The sequence below is a fragment of the Lathamus discolor genome, chromosome Z (genome assembly GCF_037157495.1).
Source record: "Lathamus discolor isolate bLatDis1 chromosome Z, bLatDis1.hap1, whole genome shotgun sequence".
Taxonomy (NCBI): domain Eukaryota; kingdom Metazoa; phylum Chordata; class Aves; order Psittaciformes; family Psittacidae; genus Lathamus; species Lathamus discolor.
In genome coordinates, this window is record NC_088909.1 from 31,622,553 (window position 1) to 31,646,237 (window position 23,685).

A 23,685-nucleotide genomic window follows, 5' to 3' on the forward strand; every position below is an offset into this window, starting at 1 on the left:
GAGGTGGTACGTTTTGAAAGCTCTGTGAAAAGCTGAATTCACCTCTGTAACTGAGGAAAAAAGCCACCAATATTGGACCATAAAAGTAAGAAACTGTTACGTTTGTTTTTACTGGAAAAGGCAACATCAGACATGAGTGCTTGCAGAGTAATTGACTCCTTTCCACATACCAATCCAGATCGATGCTTTAGGGAGGAAAGTTGCCTTTTGAAGACCTGATGGGTCTTCAAAGCAGTGGAATTGCATGAGGGTCTGCAACAGTGCAGGTTATGGAAAGATGAGTTAGAAAAAAAATTTCTGCTACTCCTCTGCACCCTCAACAACTGACAACCAGATAAAGTGCTAAGTTAGGGTTGATACAGTACTTGAATATTCAAAATTGATTCCTCTGTATAAATGTCTGTTCTTCAGTAGGGGTTCTTACTGTGTTGTGTGTGGGGATTTTGGGTTAGGTTTTGTTGCTGTTAGCAGTAGCTGGGGGTGTAGTATAAGCCCTTTGAACTATAATGCTCGGTTATATTTGGCTAACCATTATGGATAGGCTTACTGCTTTTCTGTACTTAATAATTATTATGATAAGGATAGGAATTATTTCTTTAAGTGACCTTGTTGTTGTTTAAGCCCAGCTGGTAACTCACAACCACAGAGCTGCTCATGCACTCCCCCTTCCTTTGTTCCTCCCCCTGCTCCCGGACAGATGGGGAGGAGAATCAGAAGAATGTAACTCCCACGGGTTGAGATAAGAACAGTCCAGTAACTAAGGTATAACACAAATCACTGCTTCTACCACTAATAATAATAATGATGATAAGGGAAATAACAAGGGAAGAGAATACAGCTGCTCACCACCTGCTGACAAATACCCAGCCCAACCCGAGCAGCAGTCTAGCCCTTCGGGGTAACTGCCCTCAGTTTATATACTGGGCATGATGTGCTGTGGTATGGAATACCCCTTTGGCTAGTTTGAGTCAGGTGTCCTGTCTCTGCTTCCTCCTGGCTTCTTGTGACCGTCCTTCCTGGCAGAGCATGAGACTCAGAAAGTCCTTGGTCAGGCTAAACATGACTTAGCAACAGCTAAAAACATCGGTGTTATCAGCTCTGTTCCCAGGCTGAAAGTCAAAACCACAGCAGTGCACCAGCTACTAAGAAGGACAAAAATGAGTGCTATAGCTGAACCCAGGACAAGCCTGAAGTAAAAATGATACCCAGAACTTTCTATGTAATGAGTAAGAGCTTGCTGGAAGAGGGGGTTGACTCACATTATGAGAAAATAAAGACTTGTCTGTAGCTTGCTACCAGATGAGGTATCTCTCGTTTGACTTGTCAGTGGAGAGGTCCACAGTTCAAAAGGTGTTTTTTCTAAATGTAGTGACAGGGAAGTCAGTGTCTGGCTCTGAAGCACCTTATAATGATATTACAGCAGTATTACAGCCTTTGTTTTATTTGTTTGGGTGAAGTTGTGAATTCTAATTTAATGTTGGCAGGGGGAAAGAGGCAGCTATTGCTTAAGAAATCAGAAATGAAAGCCAACACTTTTGACTCCCATTTTGAGGATGAGGGGGAGGTTAATAGTGCTAATGGAAAAACAAGCTTCAAATACTAAGCCCACAATGCGCTCTTAAATTTATTGGTGACAGCCAAATCTCGGTTGTAGCCAATTTAAATAGTTTTACAATGATTGCAACTCTAGGTGAAACAGACTTGTGAATTATATATTATAGAAAAATCCACTGCAGTAATTCTTTCTTAGAGTGGTATTTGAATACAGTCCTAATTACTGCTTTCATCTGGTAATCAATTCAGGGCAAAACCAAATGTGGAAAGTAAAAAAGATGGAAGTTGCCTGGCAGTGCAGGCTTTCTGCCTCAGTAGTGTGAACATGCAAGTAGTTATTAGAGTCTTTTTTTTATTTTTATTATTTCTGTCTCACCTGCTGTTTTTACGTAAATTGAGCCTAAACTAGCATTTCCAGTTTTTATTCTCATCTGGCTGAAGCACTTGAGAATTCATTGCACATTTGGACCTGGAGGAGGTTGAAACATACCTAGTATTCCCTGCATGTTAGAAGTGCATTAGCTATATTTTCTTGCTAGCCTTCCCTCATGACTGGAAGGGAAATAAGATCCAATAGAATAGTTATTAAAAGCGAAAGGTCATGTGCTAAAATCTAAATCTTATGTAGAAGCTGTGAACAGTCAGTTGCATGCTTCAGCATTTTTATATCTAGGCATGTATTGTCTAAGGGACCAATATTGTTTTGAGGTTTTGGTAATGGGCAGTATACTTCAGAAAGTTCTTAAGGAATTCTGTCAATTTGTTGGGGTGGGAGAAATTTCAGAGAAGCTAAAGTTTAAAATTTATGAGGCACTTCTAAAAGAATGTGCAGATGTGGGAAAGTCTAGAGAATAATGTCCTGATAGGTAGAAATAAATAAATTCTGTAAAATAAGAAACTTTTGTATAAGTGTAACCTAGTACTAGGTAGTTTAAGAGTCATTAATCATACAAAGGGAACAAATGGTCAGAACTAGTTTTCTATGACTTTGTACAACTTTTATTTACTTATTTTTTCCCATGGCATTAAATAGATGTTATTTTTATTGAAGGCTTCTGCACAAAGTAGGTGATCTTGTAGAAATTCTTGTGAAGTCACTGGTTCCTAGTATTGAATTTACGTAATTACCTACATGGCTCCTGGACTGATGTGATGAAGTAGTGTGATCCTGTGCAGTCTGAGGAGTTAGTGGCAGTGCAGAAGGCTGCAGTACCAGGAAGCACAGTCTAAACTTTATATTAGAGTTAACATTTCCGTAAATACATTGATATTATTCCAAGCATTATGGCTTTTTGGGTGAAGGAGGATGGTGCAAAGGGTGAAATACGGAGGTATTGATAATAATCCTTGTCATCATGGGAACCTAGGCAGGTGAAAAGAGATGTCAAAAGAGAACTGGCTCATTTCATGTGTTGTGACATCAGGCCTCTGGAATGTTGGGAATATGTTAAAATGTGCACAACTATTTACTAATTCAGTATATAAAGACCAGAAATTATTAATCATAATGTGTGAGAAAAATTTTGTTGACTCCAAATTTTCAATTGAAAGCAGTCAGTTTTGTGTTTTGATGATGGATGTTTCTTCTGTTTCATGTACTAAGGATTGTATTAAGGACTGTGCTAAGGATTTGGCTGACAGAATGACCAACAAAAGCTTAGCGAAGTTGGAAGATTGGAATTTTTTTCAGTTGTGTCTTCTAGAAACGGATGTTTTGATTCAGTGCAGTAGCCAACTATTAGCATTTCTTAATGTTCATAGTTGTAGATATTCAGAAAAAAACCCAAATTAATCTGGTGCTGGTCCCAAAGTGCTGCTATTAGTGGCTGTCCTGGTTTTGGCTGGGATAGTAGCTTCCTGATAGCTGGTACAGTGCTGTGTGGCTTTAGTCTGAGAGTAGCACTGGTAACACACTACAGTTGTTGCTGAGCAGTGCTTACCTTGACTAACAGAGAGTTTCAGTCACATGTAGTTTGCATAATCATTCATTGATATATTGGGTACTGAATCTGTACTGTAATTGGAATTTACTGTCAGTATGCTTTCTTTTTTCTAATAGCATTTTCCACATCCTTTAGGCACAATCCATAGTTGAAAATAAAGTGTCTAGGGGATTATAAATCTCTTTATAGGTTAGGACTATTGATTACAAAGTATTATGAAGTACTTTGTATAACTTCAAGATTTTGAATCAATGTATGTTCAATTTGTGATTGATGTCCCTAGGTGTTAAAAGATGCCTGGCTTTAAGAATGCATTAGAGAAACAGAGCTTTCCAGAACATGGTCTGTATGATCTATTATGTACCTGTGCTCTGGATGAGCTATGTCTTCTTTCTGTGATTTATGAAGGGAGCTTAAGTTGATTACTGTAATTTAGAGTTATTAGATGCAGTCCCTAGGCCACTTTCTTGTGTGCATGTGAGTACCTTTTTGCATATGCGTGAAATACAGCAGTGTGTATGTTAAATATGTGCTGGCTAATGAAGTGTAATATTGCATAATCATATAGTTTCTTGAGAGATTAACTGATGACTGTTCATATTTATTACTGAATAGATACTCTAAAACATGTTTTCATGCAGTCTACACCTTAAAACGCTTCCAGCGTTAGCAAAAAGTGCAAATATGAATTAATGTTACTGTATAGTTGAAAAAAGGGTACAATTTATACTTAAAATAATTTTTTTCCTTTTTCTTTTAATTTTTCAAAGCAGGTCATGTCTGGGGTGATCTCCAGCTACTTATATGGACTGGGAATTGCATGCCATTAAAAAAAAAGCCCACAATTGTAGTGGGCTGCAGTAATAAGAGAAGTTCATCCTAATCTTCACTTTAACTTTGGAGATAACTTTTATGTTTAGAAATGTGTTAAAAAGGAGTATACTCTATAATAAACATTTCAAAAGCAACTTTATAACAGAGCAGGTGATGTCTTAGATATTTGTATTTGTGGCACTAGGGTTACATGAAAGGACTTAATATATCATACCAGACTATAGCGGGTTTTACTTTTTCTTCTTTTTTTTTCCTCCAAGATGAGCATGGGGTAGCTTTTTCTTTCCTACATACTACTAAACAATGCACTTGTTTTACTATCTTTGATAGATAAAAATTTCAAAGGCATGCATGTGAAAGTAGGGAAATCTAGCTTTCATCTTTTGTGTGTTTTCTGTTTAGTAAACAGAAATGTAATAATCTAAGGAACAATCATCACAGTTTTTTGTAAGGCAGGTCTACACTCCCTGTGTGCAGAAATAGTAAGTTTTATCCCATTATGGATTAAAGTGCTTGTTGGAAAACTAGGTTCTTGCTGTTTGTATGGCTGTTGTGCCTTGCATTCAGGAAGAACACGTATAGCTCCTGTGTGGTTAAGAATGTTTATTCACTTCCCCACCATCACAGTTGTTGCATTCAGAAGTAATATTTTGGATTTTGAAATTGATGTATTAAATCCTGAGTTACGCTATTTCGATTGAATATTTTTCATTTGTATCAGTAATTTGCATTGAAGATATGGTCATCCTATTTTTTGTTTGATCTAACTTCCATTTATGTAATTGTTTGTTTAAACTGTGGTTTAATTCTGTTGGGTTGATAGTGAATATTGTGGCAGTTGACTATAAATAAACAAGCCTAAATCAAAACTATACTGCAGAGTAATGTATTCTTGGCTACCCATTATGTGATTATTTTGCGTTACAGTATTCTGTAATATTATGCTGAAATTGGCTGAGCACATAAGTTAAAAAAAAAAGTAAAATAATTGTGCATTATAGAACAGCCCTAGTGTAGATGACCAAAATACAGCTTTATATTTCTTAAATTTAGTTATTTTACAAACTTAATTTTCCTTGACCTTTTTCTTGTGAAGCAAGGTACTGTTTTCATTGACTACCCATTATTTCAAAGTAGAGGATGGAGGTGAAAGATCAGTGTGTGTCACCTTTGGTTTCTTTTTCTTTGTGAAAGCAATGGCAATTCTCATTGTGACAGAAAACTATCTAGAGTTTGGACTGGAATCAGGTAACTCCTTTCTTAAGTGTTCACAACACCTGTAGTGATTGCATGACCTGAAAAACTTATTTCCAGACTTCTAGGTGTTTTTGAGAATATTTGCTTAAAAAAGAACTATCTCTCATACACTTCTAAGAAATTCTGCTTCGAAGAAATTCTGCTTCAGAATGCATATTCTGAAGGACATCCTGTATATTTTCCCCACTCGTTTTAAATAGTGTAGTAGTTGCCTAGGTTGTTTGTTTTGTTAATTGTATTTGCCTTACAGTTTTACATTTAACCTGTTTTGCCTTTTTATAGTAAAGTGAAGCGTCTTTACTGGAAAAAAAAGAACAAACACTTATATTTGTAAAAAATAATGTTAATTTTATTCATGTTCCTGAAGCATACAAATACCAGAGATGTTAACAACCGAACTTTATTGCATTGTGGCATACTAATTAGCCATAATGCAACATGTGGGTATGATATGTGGCTATAATATATGGCATATGAAAGAACTGTGCTAGACAGAAGGGAAATTTGTTTGAAATAATAACTTTTATCTAGTGTTTCATTTCAAAAAGGGATTCTTTGTTTGTACACTAATAAAATAGATATATGTGTCTCTGCAGGATTCTCAAATTTCTCCGAAAGTGCTATGCAATTTCTTGAAAAGCAGGGCCTGGAATCCCAGTAAGTTTTTGGAAATATATTTGTCTGGTTTATGTGTGCATTTATAACTGAAGCACTTGGACTTTCTTAGCAAGCATTTGTCTTGCATATTTTTCTCTTTGTACATACTTAAAATTTCTATAGTAATGTGAAGAGTTGAGTTAATGAAAATAATTCATCAATACTCACAAGTAAATTAAGTTGCAGTTGTATTTTCTGTTTTTAATTTGGAGATAGTTTCTACCCTGACATTTTGGTTCTAGTTCATAAAACATAGTTCAAAATTATAAAGATATTTTTCAAGGTAATTCCCCTCAGCTTTGTAAGTATTGCTTAAAGCAGGTGATGGGTTATTTTTTGCCATGCCAGTCACATGCAGGAGGATGAGGGTGCAAAAGCTACAGATGGAGTGCTAAAGTTGACATTGAGAGTAAATTTTGGTGTTCAGTCCTGTTTTCAGGTTGTCATAGCATTTTACTATTACGCAAAAACATCTGCTTGCTACAGGACATCCAGGTTTTGAACAGACTGTTGAAGGAACATTCTGTAGGTTGTAATTTTGCATAAATATACAGTTGCTGTTGTAGACAGCCTTTGTATATAGCAAAATGGGTTTTGATTACAATTCTTTCCTTGCACACTTGCTCTAAAAGCATTCATGGGGTGTGTCATTTTCTTCACCTTGATTTTCCTATGCTACTGCAAGATTGCTAACTTCTGTATTACTTCTCCTGTTGTTTGTTTATTTTTTAACTTTTGCAATGCTTTGGCTGTTTACAGCAGCAGTAGAATTTATGATAGTGTCTCTTGGTAATGTATATGACAAAGATTGAGAAAGAATCTGAAACTCATGTGGTTTACTAGATTTATTTTTGTTTCTCTTTAATCTGTTAGTTCCATGTCATTTGGTTTTGGCTTTTTTTTTTTTTTTTTTTTTTTTGGTTGGTTTTGTTTCTTGGTATTGGTTATGGTTTTGGGTTTTTTTGTGTTTTTCTTTTCGTGTAATCCAGTGTTAATTCCGTAATTCAGTTGGTCCTGGATATTTCTTTTCCTGAATTTTTCTTGTATGCTCAATAATTCATGAAAGCAAACTACAGTAAGCATTTGGAAGAGTTAATTGTCCACATGTATGTTTTAAATAAATCTGTGAGAAACTGCCTTAATGAGTGTTTGATGGAGCTTTTTTATGGGTAAAGGTAGAATGTAAGTAGCATAACTTAAATATCCATTTTGTCTTTGAGCAGTTAAACATGATGCATCTGTTCCTCTCTTAAAAACATAATGATTAGATTTCTGTTATATGATTTGCTGTTATAATTACAATTAAAATTACTCTTTTTTTTTTTTTTCTGTACTAACAAACTTAGTGTCTATAGGCAATAGCTTAGGTTTGCTGTTTGTCTGGGAAATAAATATTTGACCTTTTTTGTTTTAGCTCCTGATTGGTTTGTAATAATGCTATTATTCCAGAGTAGGACTATAGAATACTGTTTGCTTCTTTAATTGTTAGATACTGTTGAGTTGAAAGTAGTCTCTGATACCCCACCCCCCAACTTCCTCCCCAAGAAAATGCTTATTTCCTTTCTTTTCTTTTAGGGGTCCTGTGTCTAAACTAACCTTCAAATTGTTCCTGGCTGTTCTGTGTTCACTTATTGGTGCTTTTTTGACATTCCCTGGCTTGCGACTGGCTCAAATGCATCTGGATGCTCTGAATTTAGCAACAGAAAAAATAACACAGTAAGAGAAAAATCTATGCACATAGGTATACTACTGAGTCTTAAATCTTTAATGTCTGAAAATAAAGCAAACTATTCCAACAAGAAGGTAGTGGCTAAGACTCTACTGCTGCCTGCTTTTCTTATCTTGAGCAGACTTGCCACCTGCCTCTTTCTGTTCAACCTGTGCTCTGCCGATCTTGTTACATTCTTTGCCTTGTAATTAGAGTCCCAATTAAAGGAGCTTTCCTTTTCTCCTGCAAAAGCTCCACCATGAATGTTTTCTGCTTACTGCTTCATTTTCCCCATCGTATCTTCTTGGAAGTTAAGATGACTTTCAGGAAGCAGAGGTGCAACCACGGGAATTTTTGTTTTTACACCCCCACCTCCAGGTGACCATCATGCATTTCGTAAGTTCAGGGTAAGATACAAAGAAAAAATGACACAGAATATTTGATACGGGTCAGACATTAATATGAGTTTAAGGGAATATTTTAATTTTCAGCTGTCCTTGAGTTTGGTAGTAAAAATGTTTTCTCTGACTTAACTGTTTCTCTTCAGCGCTGTCTGGTCGAGGGAGAAACTCCAAATGTCTTTGATAGATCTCTGCCTTTGATGTTTAATACATGTTAATGACAGATTATGCAATGCAGAACATTGAGATTATTTAGCCTGGTCACTTTCCTAAGAGAACCGTTAGATTTTCTGATATGGAAATTATTTATGTTCAAACTGCCTTTTTTTTTTGGGTGTGTTTTTTTTTTTTTTTCTTCCCCCAAAAGTGCCCATCTGAAAAATTAATCTGTGTTTACAATGGGTCCTTCTGTCTTGGTAAATTTATAGCCAAGTGCTCTGTGTTATACTTGCACTCATTGCAGTTGAATGCATCAAGGTACAGCTGAAAGCTGTTGGCTTCTTGTATCTGCTAAGTTTCTGTGTATGTGTAGGCTGTGACCCGGTCACTTCTTAGTCTGTTCTTAGCTAAATAAACCTCCTAGGTTTTCGTTTTTATGGTTCTCAATATTGTAAAATTTCTTATGCCTTTTCTGTAAGTGTCCTCTAATTTTCCATCTTCCTCTATCTGTGAACATGAGATACTAGGCCGAAATATAAACCTACTGAAACAGAAGTTCATTAATCAAGAACTAAAAGGGTATATTAATATCCACTAAAACGAAATTTGAATACGAAAAATTAATCTTCTCTAACTTAATGTTTAGAGGATTTTGGAGCTGGTTGTTAAAGATAACTTTATGCAACACCGAGCGAATTTTCAAAAGTCTACCAATATGCTGACTCTTCAACTGGGACAGTATAAAAATGATGTTAAATGGATTAAAACTTGGTCAGATATCAATGGTCAGATATCAATGTAATCAGGTAATGCAATTTTAAATGGAGAATCGTTAGCAAGTGATAGATTCTAACTGGCCTGAAGAGATTTGTATTTGCCCTTAGTGATGTATTTTCATCAATGAGTAAGTCATTACGGACTGTTTGCAATTGTTTGTCAGTGACTAAATGGGAGTAGTAAATGAAGACAACATATCACTGATGGAAAGCTCTCTAATTTGGGTGCAGGAAAACATTGTCTGTGCCTGCAGTCAGATATGTGATCTGCTTTTAGAGGGGAAAAACCCCAACAAACCCACAAAAAACCCCCATCCCAAACCCACAAAGCTGTCCAGAAAAGTACCAGCCCTCAAACTCCTCCCCCAAACCAACTCCCCCCCCCCCCGAAAAAAACAGGAAAAAACACCCAACTAACAAGAATCCCGCTGCCCCCCCCCCCCCAAATAAAGCCCAACCAAACAAAACCAAACCAAACCAAAAACCCCACAACCAGGAAAATCCCCAGAGGAAACAAGGCCCCTTTCCCATTATATTACAGAAAGTGAGACTTAACTTCCAGAGAGCCCTGCCAAAAAAAAACCTAAAGGTTAATGGTGAACTTACTTAATATACAGAAAATGATTAGTGTGGTTCTTTTATTTATATAGGAATTGAGCAGTATAGGGTCTTATTTTTTGGTAAAAGGAATAAAAATAATCTGGAGTGCTTTTTGGTTCTGATAGCTGGTTAGATTTTTTTGTTTGTTTTTTTCTTTAGAAATATCCTGGGCTGCATATATTTTTGAGTCTTAATCAATTTGTGCCATTTTCATACATATTCCCTCCTTTTCCAGAGTCTTTCAGCTTTTCTTCCTGTACTCAAACAGAAAGGGGTTCTTCCTGCCCTTAGCACATTCCAGTCCATTAGCTTGTTAGGATGTCTTAAATAAGTTGAAGCTAAGGTAAAACTCTTTCACAAGTTACTGAAATGCTTTGGACTGTTCTTTGGTGCTGTTGTGTTTCCTAGCAACATGGGGTAACTAGCAGTGCTTATTTCTTCATCGATGGTTTAAATGTGCATGCGATGACATCTTCTAAAATATGCAAACATCTTAATGGATTTAGGAAGTTTAGAAATTAGAAATCAGAAAGGACTTGTGTTCTTCAGAATAACTTTTGATTACCTCATTTTTGCTAGTGTAGAAGCTCTCTAGGTGGAGATGGAAGTACAGACAAGCTGATTCTGTTAGTGAGGAAGCATTGCACTAGCAAAACCACCAGATCTACAGCACTGAAGTCTTCAACTCTTTTAGTTTGATTTTAGTAATGAAAAATGATTGGGATGTGGGGTTTGGAGGTGAGGAAGGATTCTGGAAAAAAAATCCAGAAAACTACCTCCTTTTTTATAATTCTATTGTTTTGTACTCAAAGATTACAAGAGAGTACTACTCTGCTTCTGCATTGACAGTGCAGTTTTGTACAGTGCTTCTAAAATGGAATAGCTGTGCTGACTTTTTTGTTTTATTTGTTTTGTTTGAATATCTAGCTGAATGCAAGTACCGAGTTTCCTTTAGTCAAGGTTCCGAAGTAAAAAAACTTCATTACTTCATTAAACTGGGAAATCTGGCCTCTGAGAACTGTTGGCCCTGGTCTCTATCAATAATGAAAATTAATCTGAGTAAATTTTTAAGAAAAAAATAGTACTATAAAAGTATATTTTTAAGATATCTGAACATAATTATCTGAGATGCTAATTCTCTAGATCAAAGGTGCAATTAGCTAGTGCAATTTGAAGTTATACCGTCACATCGAAATTTTTGGTAACTGTCTTTTCTGTCGTGTGGCTTAATGCAGACAGCTCTTTTGGTTAGATTGTTTAGAATAAACCAGGTTTTCAGATATTCTAAGAGCACTTTTTTAAAGCCACAGCCAGTGTGATTTCACAGTATGTAGTATTACTGATTTGTTGAAATGTAAGTCATACCTATAGAACAGGGAAGTAATCTTATTTAACTTCTTAACTATTTCAAAATTTGGATTTCTCCTTTTCAGTCTGTACCCCACTTTCAACAGTACGGTAATTGTTTGTATTTAATAACTTCCCCTCCCCCCCCTTTCTTTTTTTTTTATTTCTTTCAGAACATTGCTACATATAAACTTCTTGGCACCTTTATTTATGGTTCTACTATGGGTAAAACCAATCACTAAGGACTACATTATGAACCCACCTTTGGGCAAAGAGAGCATCCCTTTGTAAGATTCCCTTTAAAAATTCTTTCTGGGGTATTGAGAGCAAAACCATAAGTCTGAGTAGTGTCCTGTGGAAATCATAGAAACATGAAAGACTTAAAATTTAATAGCATCTGCTGTCAGAGGTCTTGTAGAAGTTGCAGCTGAGCTCTGAAGAGCTGATTATTTTGGAAGAATGAGAATTAGTTGCAGAATGTTAAATGTTAAGGTGGTGGTTCCCAAAATGCTGTCTTCTGGCATCTGATTGGCAGCAGTGGTTTTCCTTCCTAGGGGTGGAATACAACCTCACTGCCACTTTTCTGGAACCTTGTACCTTACATGTTGGTGCAGGGGAGGAGTGGTTTCACGGAGGCAGTCAAGTTACACTGGCATGAGAATGGACCTCAGTGATTTGTCTTCAGATGCATGTGTATATGAAATGCATATGAAATTGATAGCTGAAATATTTAAAAAAATAGAAGGGAAAGGAATTTTCAGGAAGAATGGTATCTGAAATAAATACAGTATCACTAGCACAGGTGATTGTCATTATCACTATTAGTCTAGATAATTCAGAATAGTAGTATGCAAACATATATGATTGCCTGACACTGCTAGCTAGGCTTATGAGATGCTTCTGAGGTGTTCCTCAGCTTATTTTAAATGCGGGCTGTACTATAGCAGGGTATCTAAGGCAACTGAAGTGCACATTTGCTATCCATAACTATGCGTCTCAAAACCTGTAATTATCTGAGTGAGCTTGTATTTTAGCATCATATCTTCATTACTCAGAATTTAAGCCTTTAAGAGCTGCTCTTGTTCACAGACAAATGGATACTAATGTGGATTTAATGCTGTAACAGGGCTACTAAGACGCAGCAGTAAAGAGAAAATAGGAGGTCAAAAGTGAATACTATTTGCATGTGAACATAACTGTAGATTGTGTGTTAAGAATTTTTGACAATGTGCTTCAAGATTCCTTTACAGATGATACAAATAACTGTGGCAGTAGGTGACCAATAGAAAACAGCTTTACCTTTTTTTTTTTTTTATTTTTATTCACAGGATGTCAGAAGATACTTTTGACACTGTCAGGCTGTGGATTGTAATCCTGTTGTGTGCTTTACGGTTAGGTATGATACGCCATCATTTACAGGCCTATCTGAATTTAGCCCAGAAAAGTGTGGATCAGATGAAAAAGGAAGCTGGCAGAATAAGTATGGTTGATTTGCAGAAAATGGTAAGTATGGTGGCACTGAGGTTATGTATTCGAAGTGCTCTGTCTGTACAGATGCTTTGTTCCAATTTTTGTGTTTTCTGTGGCACCAGAGCTGAAAACTGAATGAAGCTTCCTAGGCTATATCTTATAAAAAAAGCACTATCACAGAGAAGTCGTGCAAACCAAAATGTGCAGAGAAGTATCACACATTATGCAGTTGTCTTAAGTTATTGGCAAGTTGCCACAAAACAAAGATTCCTCTCTTAGGATTATCACTATTACTTATAGTCTTGTCCTTGGCTTAACTGAGTAGCTGAAGGTCGTAAGTAGACTGTGCAGTAATTATTTGCAAATGCAGTGGCTAGCAGATTGCTTCAGGAAAATGTTAGGAAATACATGTAGCAGAACCTGGTTTAGGACAGAATTGTGCTCATTGCTGCAAGTACATAATCTTTCTGGGAGCTTTCGTCCTTTCTATAAACCAGTATTATTTTCTCCGTATGGCATTTCCTGAATCTGTTTATCCAGTATCTTCATACCTTCTCTTTGAGAAGGACATAGACACTAAATGAAGTCCTGTCTGTTTTGTTTTATTAGCCACGTCTGCTTTATCTTCTTTTGGAACTGCCAGTAAAGTCTTTCCTATCTGTCATCCTACGGGAATTACTACTTTTTAAATTTGTTCTTTTTATCTTATTCCATCCATTTCCTTGCAGTAGTTTTTGTCTGATGCTTTTTCTTCTATCAGTGTCTTACTACCTTTTCTTCTCATGTAAGCTTTTTTTTTTTTTTTTTTTTTTTTTTTAATGCTTGCTCATCACAAAGCCCTTTGAGGTTTTGGAAATATTTCCATAAATGTTATTTCTGCCTTCATCTTTTTTGCCACTCTGTAGTCTGTTCTTTTCTAAAATCCAGTTAGCTTTATTTCATTGTTTGCTTGCCATTGATTTTATGACTCTTTTCCTTCTTTATTTGGTCTAGTCTTTCAGGTGAATAGCTTACATAAAATATGTAATGTGATAATTTTGAGAAAGATGGACTAGATTGGGAGCAGTGGGAGGGATAAATCTGAGTGGATTTCAATGAACCATAATGTATACCTGAAGTAAAGACCATTTAAATGCTGTTATTGATCAACTACTAATGAAAAGTCATCTTGTTTTTAAAATACTGATGTTTCACAGTTAGAAATCTTAAACATACCTCGCTTTTGAAAAAGGATGCAATATTAATCAAACTTTTATTTGCTTCATGAGGCTTTGGACTGTAACTACAACTTCATTTTTGAAATGGGATTTAGTTGGTAAATCACTGGGGACTTTGAAAAATATAAACATATTTAGCTTGATTCTGGTGTGTTGAAATGGGAACCTTTGAATGATGATACATAGTTTGCAGAAGTAAAAATAATTCTGTTCCTTGTAACAGAACTAATGCTTTTAATTATTTGCTTTCAACTCTTTCTGCCAGATTTGTAAACATCTTGAAACTAGAGTTCGTTATAGGGATTTCTTCAGTAAGTCTTCTGAAGACTATATGTCACATGCCAAGATGTGCTGGAAAACTTTTAAAACAGCTTTAATGCATAAGTACCCTCTTTTTAATAAATTGCTTATTTTTTCTAGACTTGTTCATAAAGGTTTGCTTTGATCAGCTTGAACTCATGAATTGCTCTTTTGTATTTTCCCAGGTGGCTCGGGTATTCTATTATCTTTGTGTAATTGCACTGCAGTATGTTGCACCATTGGTAATGCTCCTTCACACAACTCTGCTCTTGAAAACCCTAGGTAGGCAAAATTGGATCAACAAAAATATGTTCTGTTCTATGCAGGGCTCTTACATTTTCAGCTTGGTGAAGAAAATTAGAATGCACAGGTACCTGCAATACAGAAATTTACTGTAGATCCCTGCAGTATAAAACATTCTGATGTGTGGCTTTTAAGCTATCTTCTGCGGCTGCTTTGTACGTCTTTCAATTATATGCTAATTTGTTTGATTTATTTGTGAGAAGTTGTGCAATACTGCCAGTAGTGCTCTTTACTTCTGTTGAAATGTCTCTTAAAAAGTATTTTAAAAGTGAGCTGTATAAAGCCTTGATGGTTTAACCTTATGAGCAGCTGTTAAGGGATTTTTTTTTTTCAGCTTTTCAGTCTTCAGTATGCATTTGAATGGAAATTGTGAGATATGGGGTTCATTTCATTGCTGGGAGAGCTGATGTTGCTCTTGGGGTCTTTTTTTTTCGTCTTTCTTTCTTGTGAGGGATGTCTTTCACAGCCTGCCATGCAGTCATGGCATTCTTTTTTGCAAAATGTCAGCAGAAAGAGATAGGCTTTATTAGGCTCTGATTCATCCCATTCTGGAGTAGACATCTATATCTGGTAAGATGAATCATACCCAACACTGCCAGGGGTCCCAAGGCAACTATGTCACATCTTCACATCTGGATGTAGGGTTGTCAAAAGGTAAGATGAATCCTAATAGCTCACCGGTATGATCAGGATGACATACAGTTAGTATTTACCAAGTTATAAAAACTTCTGGTTTTGTGTGTGTGAAAAATATACATAAGATGATCTATAAAGTGATAGAAATAATAGAACTTGAATTTAAATCTGCAAAAATATGTTGTTTCTTTTTAACAGGTAATTATTCTTGGGGCATCTACCCAGAACTGAATTCTGACACTCCAGTAGAAAACAGTCTGCCTCCCAGTTCAGTTTATTCTGAGTCTCCATCTGCTGATGGAAAGATGAAAGTAACTGTAGTACAAATAACAATGGCTTTGGGAAGCCTAAAGAATATTTTCACTCCTCTCCTGTTCCGGGGACTCCTGTCTTTCCTCACCTGGTGGATTGCTGCTTGCCTCTTTTCTACAAGCCTTTTTGGGCTTTTCTATCACCAGTACCTGACTGTCGCCTGAGCAAGTCAACCGAGAAAGCATATATATGAAGTCAAATACTAAATACAAACCCAGGTGCCCAAGAAGAGGTGAAAAGAACTATAAATGAAGAGAAAACATATCAGAATTTTTTTTAAACACTTCCTCTGTGTTCTCAGGGTGAATATTCATATAATGTTTAAAATTGCAACTGGGTTTGTTATTTTTTGTTACCCAAATGGTAGGTAACTAGTTGAATTATAGTATCGGGACTCAGTGACGTTATTGTTTGGCAGATGGTGACAAAAAGATATGACCTCTGGATGTCTTGGTTTCCATAAACAGCAAGCCAGCCTCAAAACTTTGTGTTCTAAGCATCAACAGTCAGTGACTGAACTGTGTCAGAAGGGTACTGGTTATAGTGTTGGTGGCTGCCTATCAATTAAATCTTGAAACTGAGCCATACAATGGAAGGAGATTGGGGATTAAAAAAAAAATAATAAATAATTCTGTTGGATAGCTGTTGATCACTTTTCTCTGTGAAAAATGAAAAAATCCAACAGAACAAAAGAGATACTGTATATTACAGTAAGGAAAGTTGTATAAAATTTAAATTTAACAGGAATAGATGTATGGGCCTGACAGGTGTTGCTGCCTAAATACTTTGCAGGAATGCTTGTGCAGTAAGAGAAGAGTTATAAAAAACATGTTATTTCAGTCCCTGCAGTCATTTTAAAGTAATGGCCATCTGTATCGGTGCTAGTATTGATCCACAGATTCCATTTGGATCTTTTAAATTTCTTTCCAGGTAATAGATAAATTCCATTGAATTCACGAAACAATAGAAGAGTAGTGACACCAATCAAACATTTCGAAACAAAATAGTTTAATCCTGCTGATGGAGAGTGTATGTATCTGTGCAGTGTACATATAAATATATATTATATATTATATAATATATATGAAGTTATAAAATACGGAATCTTTATTTTAAATTCCTGAATGTGTCTTACAGGGCCATGGGAGAGGGATGTATGTGTATCCAGTAATCTCAAGATCCCTTTTAAAGCGAAAAGTGAAAAATGAAAAATTTTTTTTTGGTGAAAGTTCAGTTGAAAGGGCTATCTGTTTTTGGTGCCTTTTCAAAGGTACTTAGCTATACTAAAGAACTTAGGCTCTTTGGGAAGAAAAGATCTACTTAAACTCTTAATATTGAAATTTCTGCTCTCAGATCATCATCTTTGGCCACTCTAATCTGTGTTAACTTGGCCGTATAGTAACAACCAGTATCTCTTCAGAAATAGATTTTCTGTTTAATAAAACAGCTATAGGACAGAGGAGCAAAGCATTAACTTTACAAGCTTTGCTTAACTGGAGGGATAGATTCCAAGTATAAAACCATTGCAAAAAAAAAAAAAAAGTAGAATGACAATTTTTCAGATGTTTTGTGTAACTGCAAAAGAGGAGTGGGGATTTATATGCAGTAACTTTCTAAAAAAGTTAATATTATACTTTGCAGAGGTCAGTGGTATTTTTAACTAATCTAGCTGTTTTGATGTTATCGTTCTTTCTCTCCTGAATTTGCATACGGCTTTGGCATACAACAAGCATTTATAAATGGAAAAGCTTAACTATTTAATATGTAGCAAACCTACCATATGGGAAAACAAACTAAATGAAATGGAAAATCAACAATTTAAGCTGGTGAGAGATAGTCTTCCTATGTTGAATGCCTTTTAAGTTCTTTATTAGTTTATTAAATTGCATTTACTGATACTAGGGAAAGAGTTTCGTACACCAGCTAGTACCTGTCGCATGCGTTGGGGATGTCTGAGAACACCTTGCATGAGTCTACTGATTTCATTGTAGTGTAGTATTTAAATGCTACTGGTGCAGCAATCTTTGGTTGGTTGTTTTTTCGTTTTTTTTTCCCCCACATCAACTTTTCATAATTAACAGGGACAAAGGCTTAACTGTGTGAATTGGCCTAAAGAGAAATACTTGACTTCATAGATTCAGACCTCAGAACATGCCTAGGAAATGTCTTTCAGATGAACAGAATGACATATGATGACAGCTCCAGCAACACTGGACACACTTTCTATTAGTTCGAGATGTATCATTACTAACATAGTTAATAAGGTCAGCTTTTAAGTTATAGTTAGGTATCCAATGTTAATGTTTTATTCAGGAAAATAAAGCGGTATAGGGCAGTTTGATTCTGACAGTGAACTTGGCTGATGAAGCTTACTATAGAGAAGATTTAACCCGTTGTTGCAACTGAAGGATGGGAGTAAACTTCGGATACTGGAGAAGACATCAATGTTAAGTAACAAAGTTTCTGTTGGTGTGGGTATTTTGGAAGCTCATAAGTAAAACTGAGCTGTAGTTATGTTGCACTCAGCAAAAATCATGTGCATAGCTGAGCTTCACAGAGCTTTTGGTAAGAGTTCATGCTGTCTTACTCTTTGGGTGTCACACTGATCACAGTAAAAAATAGGCACCTGGATGTTGTAAGTTTGAGATGAGTGCTTGCTGTTTCATTGTTCAGCAGAACAGAATGGCTGACTTGGTTGGCAGTCTGATCTGAGTGGGAGATGGTCTTTCTTTGGATCCATTTAATCCTTACATGAGTCTAGGAGCTTATTAAAAACTAAAATATAGCAAAAAATGCCTTTGAAATGTGAGGTGACAGTGAAACGAGAGGGAGCATGTTGCAGTGATTGTGAGCTGTGCTTCCTACAACTACATGACATGCTCAAAAGTGACTGTTTAATAAAATAGCAACCCTGATAGTCCTGACTTCCATGTAAGCTTCAAAGCAGCATCTGCTCTTTTCTTCGTAAGTTCCTTCAAAACAGCAGCAAGGAAATGCTATTATTTCTTCATGGGTAACTTTATCAGCACCCGGGAGGAGGAATCATCTTGCAGAAATGGTAAACCAGGTTAAACATTACTGAAATCTTAGTAGCTTTATTTCAGTATTCTTAAACATTTAGTCTTGCTTTTTCCCACTACCTAATTAATTTCAGAGACATTTTAGAAGGAAAGGTGCCTTTGACAGAGAATCAGCATTTCTTTCTTTCCTTATTTCATCCTTAATTCTGATCTTGCTCTCTCACTCCAGTAATGTGACTGTTAGTTTTATTTCTTTTTCCTGTCCACAGCTTTTTCCTTGCATTCCTTACAGAAAACTGATTGGGCTAAATTAGTTCATGGTCATATTTTGCTTTCTATTGTTTTGGTTTAAATTAATGTATTTGGTTTAATGAATCTGTTTTTGAAGGATTAGTTCCTTTAATTCATTTAAATAACTTCAAATTTCAGCTGAAATATGAACAAACTTATTAATGATTGTTTAAACACTGCACTGTTATTATGGTAGTCCCTTTAGACAAAATATTTAAAGTAGTGTTAAATCCATGTCTTCCAGCAGGTTCAGGGAAGCCCAAACATAACACTTGGGCTGTTTCTGAACTTAGAGGAGTTGATTAAGAAGAGGAGAATAGATCATAACAAGCCTTTTCTTCCACTTTGCAGGCAGTGTTCTTAGGCAGTGCTTGTCCTGTTTTGGTACTTTCTTAAGCTGCAGGATTTGCTGGGTTTTGAGGTATTTTTAGCTGCACAGTTTTTAGTTCTTCCAGACTCCTTTTGCATAACAATCAAGTGATAAAATGATGGGGAATAAACAAGTAGCACTGATGCAAAAGAACATCTTTGCACAGAAGGATGTGCTTTAGAAAAGTCATTCCTGTAGCAGTTCTCCTTTGAGTCACAAGTACTGTGAGATGTATGAATAGAGATGTGTGCTTATGTGGGTTGTAAAGCCAAACACACCTACAAACAAAAAAGCCACCAGGATACATCAACAGCACAATTGGGTAGCATAACCTCAGTCTGTAAAACAGTTGGAAAGTACAGAAATGTCAACTGACTTAAAAGGAATAATGAAAAGTTTTGTACTTTGTCACAGTAATTGTGGTAATTGAGGTCTTGGATGTACCACAGAGAAAATTGAAAGCATCTAATCTTAAAAGCTGTTGGAAGGCTCTACAAGGCAAAAGGTCTTATGCTTCTTTATTCTCAAAGCCCTTTTGAGCATTAGCTTGTTTTTCCAGAGAAGATTTTGAACAGTTTTAAAAAGCTCCACACTTTGTCACACAGCTCAGTTTGCACATTTATTTGTTTGCCACAAACCCCCAGACTTAACCCCACAGTTAATTTTGTCACTACAGTTACCAGAAAGTTTTAGTTCAGACTGAAGAATTAAGTGCACAGAGAAAATGGAAGTGTTCAATGAAAATGAGGTCAAAGAAAATTGTGTGTTGTCTTGGAGAAGTCTTGGGATCTTGCTCAATCACAATAGAAAGAGAGGAAGGCAACAGCAGATCACTTATATCCGAAATAAAATTTTAAATGTGAATGTTTACCATTATGAGCACGTAAGACTGTTATTTTCGGCATCTGCAGCCTAAATCCCAAATGGTAAATTAAGAGCAATATTTTGACCTCACTAATAATTACTCTAAAGAGCATCTAGGCAACAAATGTTGGAGCCAGATGTCTGATCTAGTTAGGCAAACTGATGTAAAGCACTCAGCCTGTGCTTCGGAGTGACTTTTGTGCAATTTCTTCTTTAGGAAGGTCTGTCATGTTTTTTGGCTTTGGCAGTGTGTGCACTGATATAGATGGCATGTCTCATCTCCTTCTAGCACCGCGCTGAAAGGTCTTCCTCTTCTGGGGGTGAGATCATGAGGCCAAGATGTTATTTCAGGGCTGATTTACTGACATCTCTATATGCTGCACTTTTTCCAGTCTTTCACTGTGGACTGCCAGGAGAGTAATGCTGCACTGGACATTGTTTTGCCTGCCAGTATATATGTATTTTTTATAACTTTGATTTCAGTGATTTTTTTTTTAATAGAAATTATGTTTAATCCTGATACCATGGATCATTTTTTTTTTTTTAATTAATGTCAGTGCCTGCAACCAGATGTCAAATACTTTTACACTAAATTTTGATTGTAAAACTTGATGTCCAGACTGAAGTATTAACAAGTATGCAGTTTTTTATTGCAGGGTGAAATCCACCTGTAAATACCAAACTTTTTCCATATGTGAAACTTTTTCCATACATGACACATCAGTCACAAATTTTCATTTGGATTCACAGCATTTCTCTCAACAACATGCTTATGTGTATGACTCTGCTGTTTATAAAGCAAACACACCCCTCAGTAGAGTTTTGAGAGTAGCTTTTTACAGACCTCCTCGGTAGCAGGCCATTTCTATTTTATAATGTTGCTAAGAATTTTTTAAAGCCTGGCTTAAAATATCTGTGCTTCAGGTGAACCTTGTTCTCTTTCCCTCTGTTCACTGTAAATCTGCTTCCTGTATATGTTCTAAGCTTCAAGAATGGGGATTTATAGTATTTTTTTATAATAACCTGGAACAAATTAAAGCGCCACAAAAGTTTTATTTCATAAATACAGTTCATACCCATGTCATGATGTGCCCACAGTTTATTTTTCCTCTCTTCAGTCATTCCTTTGCCCCCTTGTAACAATTTTGCATGTTTCACTATGTAAGGTCTTCTAGGAGGAATACATAAATACTGTGTAATAGCAGTCACAGGAATCTGTATGTTTTGGTCTTCCCACTTACGTGAGCAAATGTTAATGTAGAGATGCTATTAAATAATTTAAGCCTAAAATTTCTCATAAGGTAGACTGGTTGCAAATTGCACAGGGAACATCCTCCAAGCTGTAAATATTTTACTTTATGTTTCTTTGTTGCTGGGAACACACATAAATTCAGTGTTGCTGTTCTGTTAATAGTCTCTTTTTCTTGTCTTTTTAAGTGAATAGCGCATTATGCATTCTGCTCTTGAACAAACCTAAGAAGAAAAGACTTCCCTCCCTTTATTCAGTATTTGCCAAATGAGAAAGACTCTGATGCTATTTATGTAAATTCCATCTTCCTCTTATTTCTAAATTACTGTTAAAATATGATTTTTTGTAGTTACAGCTTTACAAGTATTAAGAACGTCATGCTTCACAGCGAAGATGGTGTCAGATGGTTGTTGCATTGTATTGACGTGTCCCTGACTGGTGCTGTGTTACCTGTGGCTGATTCAAAACAAATCGTTCTATTTGCTTTATGCTTTAAAGGTTAATCGGGATATGCGAACAGGAAAACGCAGCACTTGTTGGAGATGCTGGGGATATACTCTGTTCTGGGTTGGGGCTTTGTGAGCATTTGTTGGTTAGTGTTTGGGATTGCTTTTCCTTAGTCGGCGTGGATAATACTTAGGTACAACTACTACCAATAATAAACAACCTACAGTAATGTTGCATTCTTTTTATACACTGTAGACTAAAGTGCCTAAATGTGGGTGATCTCTAGAACACATGCTTTAATTTTCTTGTGTATACATTTGTGGTTGTTTTGCTACATAATAGAGTATTAACTTTTGGAAAGAAAATACAAGGCCTGCTAGCCCTTAATATGGGATTTGCTATAAACTTACTAGTTTTGGCATTAGAATGCCCGTGTGTGTTCATGGGTTGTTACACATTGGAGGCAAGTAAGATTTTGAAGAAATCTTTTCCATTCCCGTTACTGTGATAATAATGTAACAGCTTGCCAACCTCCTAACTGGCATATAACACCCCACTGTGACCTGTGCACTCAGTTTTCATAGAACCATAGAATCATGGAGTAGTTTGGGTTGGAAGGGAGCTTAAAGCTCATCCAGTTCCAACCGCCTGCCACAGGCAGGGACACCTTCCACTAGACCAGGTTGCTCCAAGCCCCGTCCAGTCTGGCTTTTAACACTGCCAGGAATGGGGCAGCCACAGCTTCTGTGGCTGTGAGCCACAGCCAGTGCCTCACCACCCTCACAGGGAAGAGCTTCCTAAGATCTCATCTCAGTCTCCCCTCTGTCAGGTTAAAGCCATTCCCACTTGTCCTGTCCCTACAGGCCCTTGTGAGAAGCTTCTCTCCAGATTTCTTGTTGGCCCCTTTAGGTGTTAGAAGACTGTTATAAGGTTCCGCTGGAGCCTTCTCTTCTCCAGGCTGAACAAGCCCGACTCTTACCCTCTCTTCACAGGAGAGGTGCGCCAGGCTTGCTTTTATGTCCGAGAGAGAGGACTTAAACAGTTCTCGAAGGGATGACTGTTACTTAACAAGGTTTTGTAGTGACACGCTGGGTGTCAGTTGTACCCCAGTTGTGCAGTCACATGGGTGACTTCAGCCAGGTAAGTGGTTCTGCTTGAGCTCAAATGCACTGAAGTTCACTGCATGTGTATGGATTTGGGGTACAAAGAGGACAGAAGATCTGGATTGTAACACTGCTGGCTGTCACCGAGCAAAGAGGCTTCAAGGGAAAAGGCACAGGTTAACGCCTTGTACCCAGCACCCACTGCTGGGGCATTGAACATTGAAACCATCCTTCCTTACCCTTCAGCTACTTCCGAGGGCAGCAAGAGCTGGAGGTGGAGCCTGCCTGGTCTGGTTCAGCAGGGAAATTAAAACTGAGGAAACAGCAGGTGCCTACCCCTGAGTTAATTATGCATCCTAAACATGAAGTGCTTGTAAGTGGAGATGGTGTTGCTGGTCCAAATCTACCAAAGGAAGCCTTCCTCTGAGGGAGGCTTATAAAAGCACTTTGAGCTTTCAGCTCTAAAAAATGGCTGTAGCAATCCGTACTGTATGTAGTATGCAGTTTGGGGAAAACTTGCTCCAGTAAGCTTACTAAACATTTCCTTACACTATTTGTAAGAAATTTTATTGTCTGTTTTACTGTAGAGCATTTAAGAAGCTGATTCTGTCCTGCTTAATGTTACCATGTGTCAGGCAGCATTTTATTAATGTGAAAATAATGAGTTTGTCATCTAAACACTTAAATCCCTCTAACGTCAGTAAATTTTGCACAGTGAAACAAGATTATAATATCCCCTATTCATTCTGTCGAAATGCTATAATTTAATATTGTTTTTATAATGTACATATTGCTAAAATTAAATTTATATCTACTAGTTGCTAATGGTAATACCACAGCAAATGGAAGAGAAACTGTGATATCTGC

At 36.6% G+C, this 23,685-nt stretch overlaps 1 protein-coding gene across 2 annotated transcripts in view; it reads left to right on the forward strand.

The window, feature by feature from the left end:
- The window catches only part of TMEM161B (transmembrane protein 161B), a 52,182-nt gene extending 28,705 nt beyond the window's left edge, over positions 1-23,477 (forward strand). The window contains exons 1-8 of one of the 2 annotated variants that reach the window (XM_065661987.1): positions 3,829-3,839; positions 5,428-5,579; positions 6,185-6,245; positions 7,821-7,961; positions 11,410-11,523; positions 12,565-12,739; positions 14,409-14,505; positions 15,361-23,477. In XM_065661987.1, the coding sequence (XP_065518059.1) occupies positions 5,528-5,579; positions 6,185-6,245; positions 7,821-7,961; positions 11,410-11,523; positions 12,565-12,739; positions 14,409-14,505; positions 15,361-15,638 (918 nt within the window). In that variant the 5' untranslated portion in view covers positions 3,829-3,839; positions 5,428-5,527 and the 3' untranslated portion in view covers positions 15,639-23,477. Of the gene's footprint in view, positions 1-3,828; positions 3,840-5,427; positions 5,580-6,184; positions 6,246-7,820; positions 7,962-11,409; positions 11,524-12,564; positions 12,740-14,408; positions 14,506-15,360 lie in introns of those variants that run through there. The other variant, XM_065661986.1, reaches the window with a different exon arrangement.
- Positions 23,478-23,685: the final 208 nt, after the last annotated feature.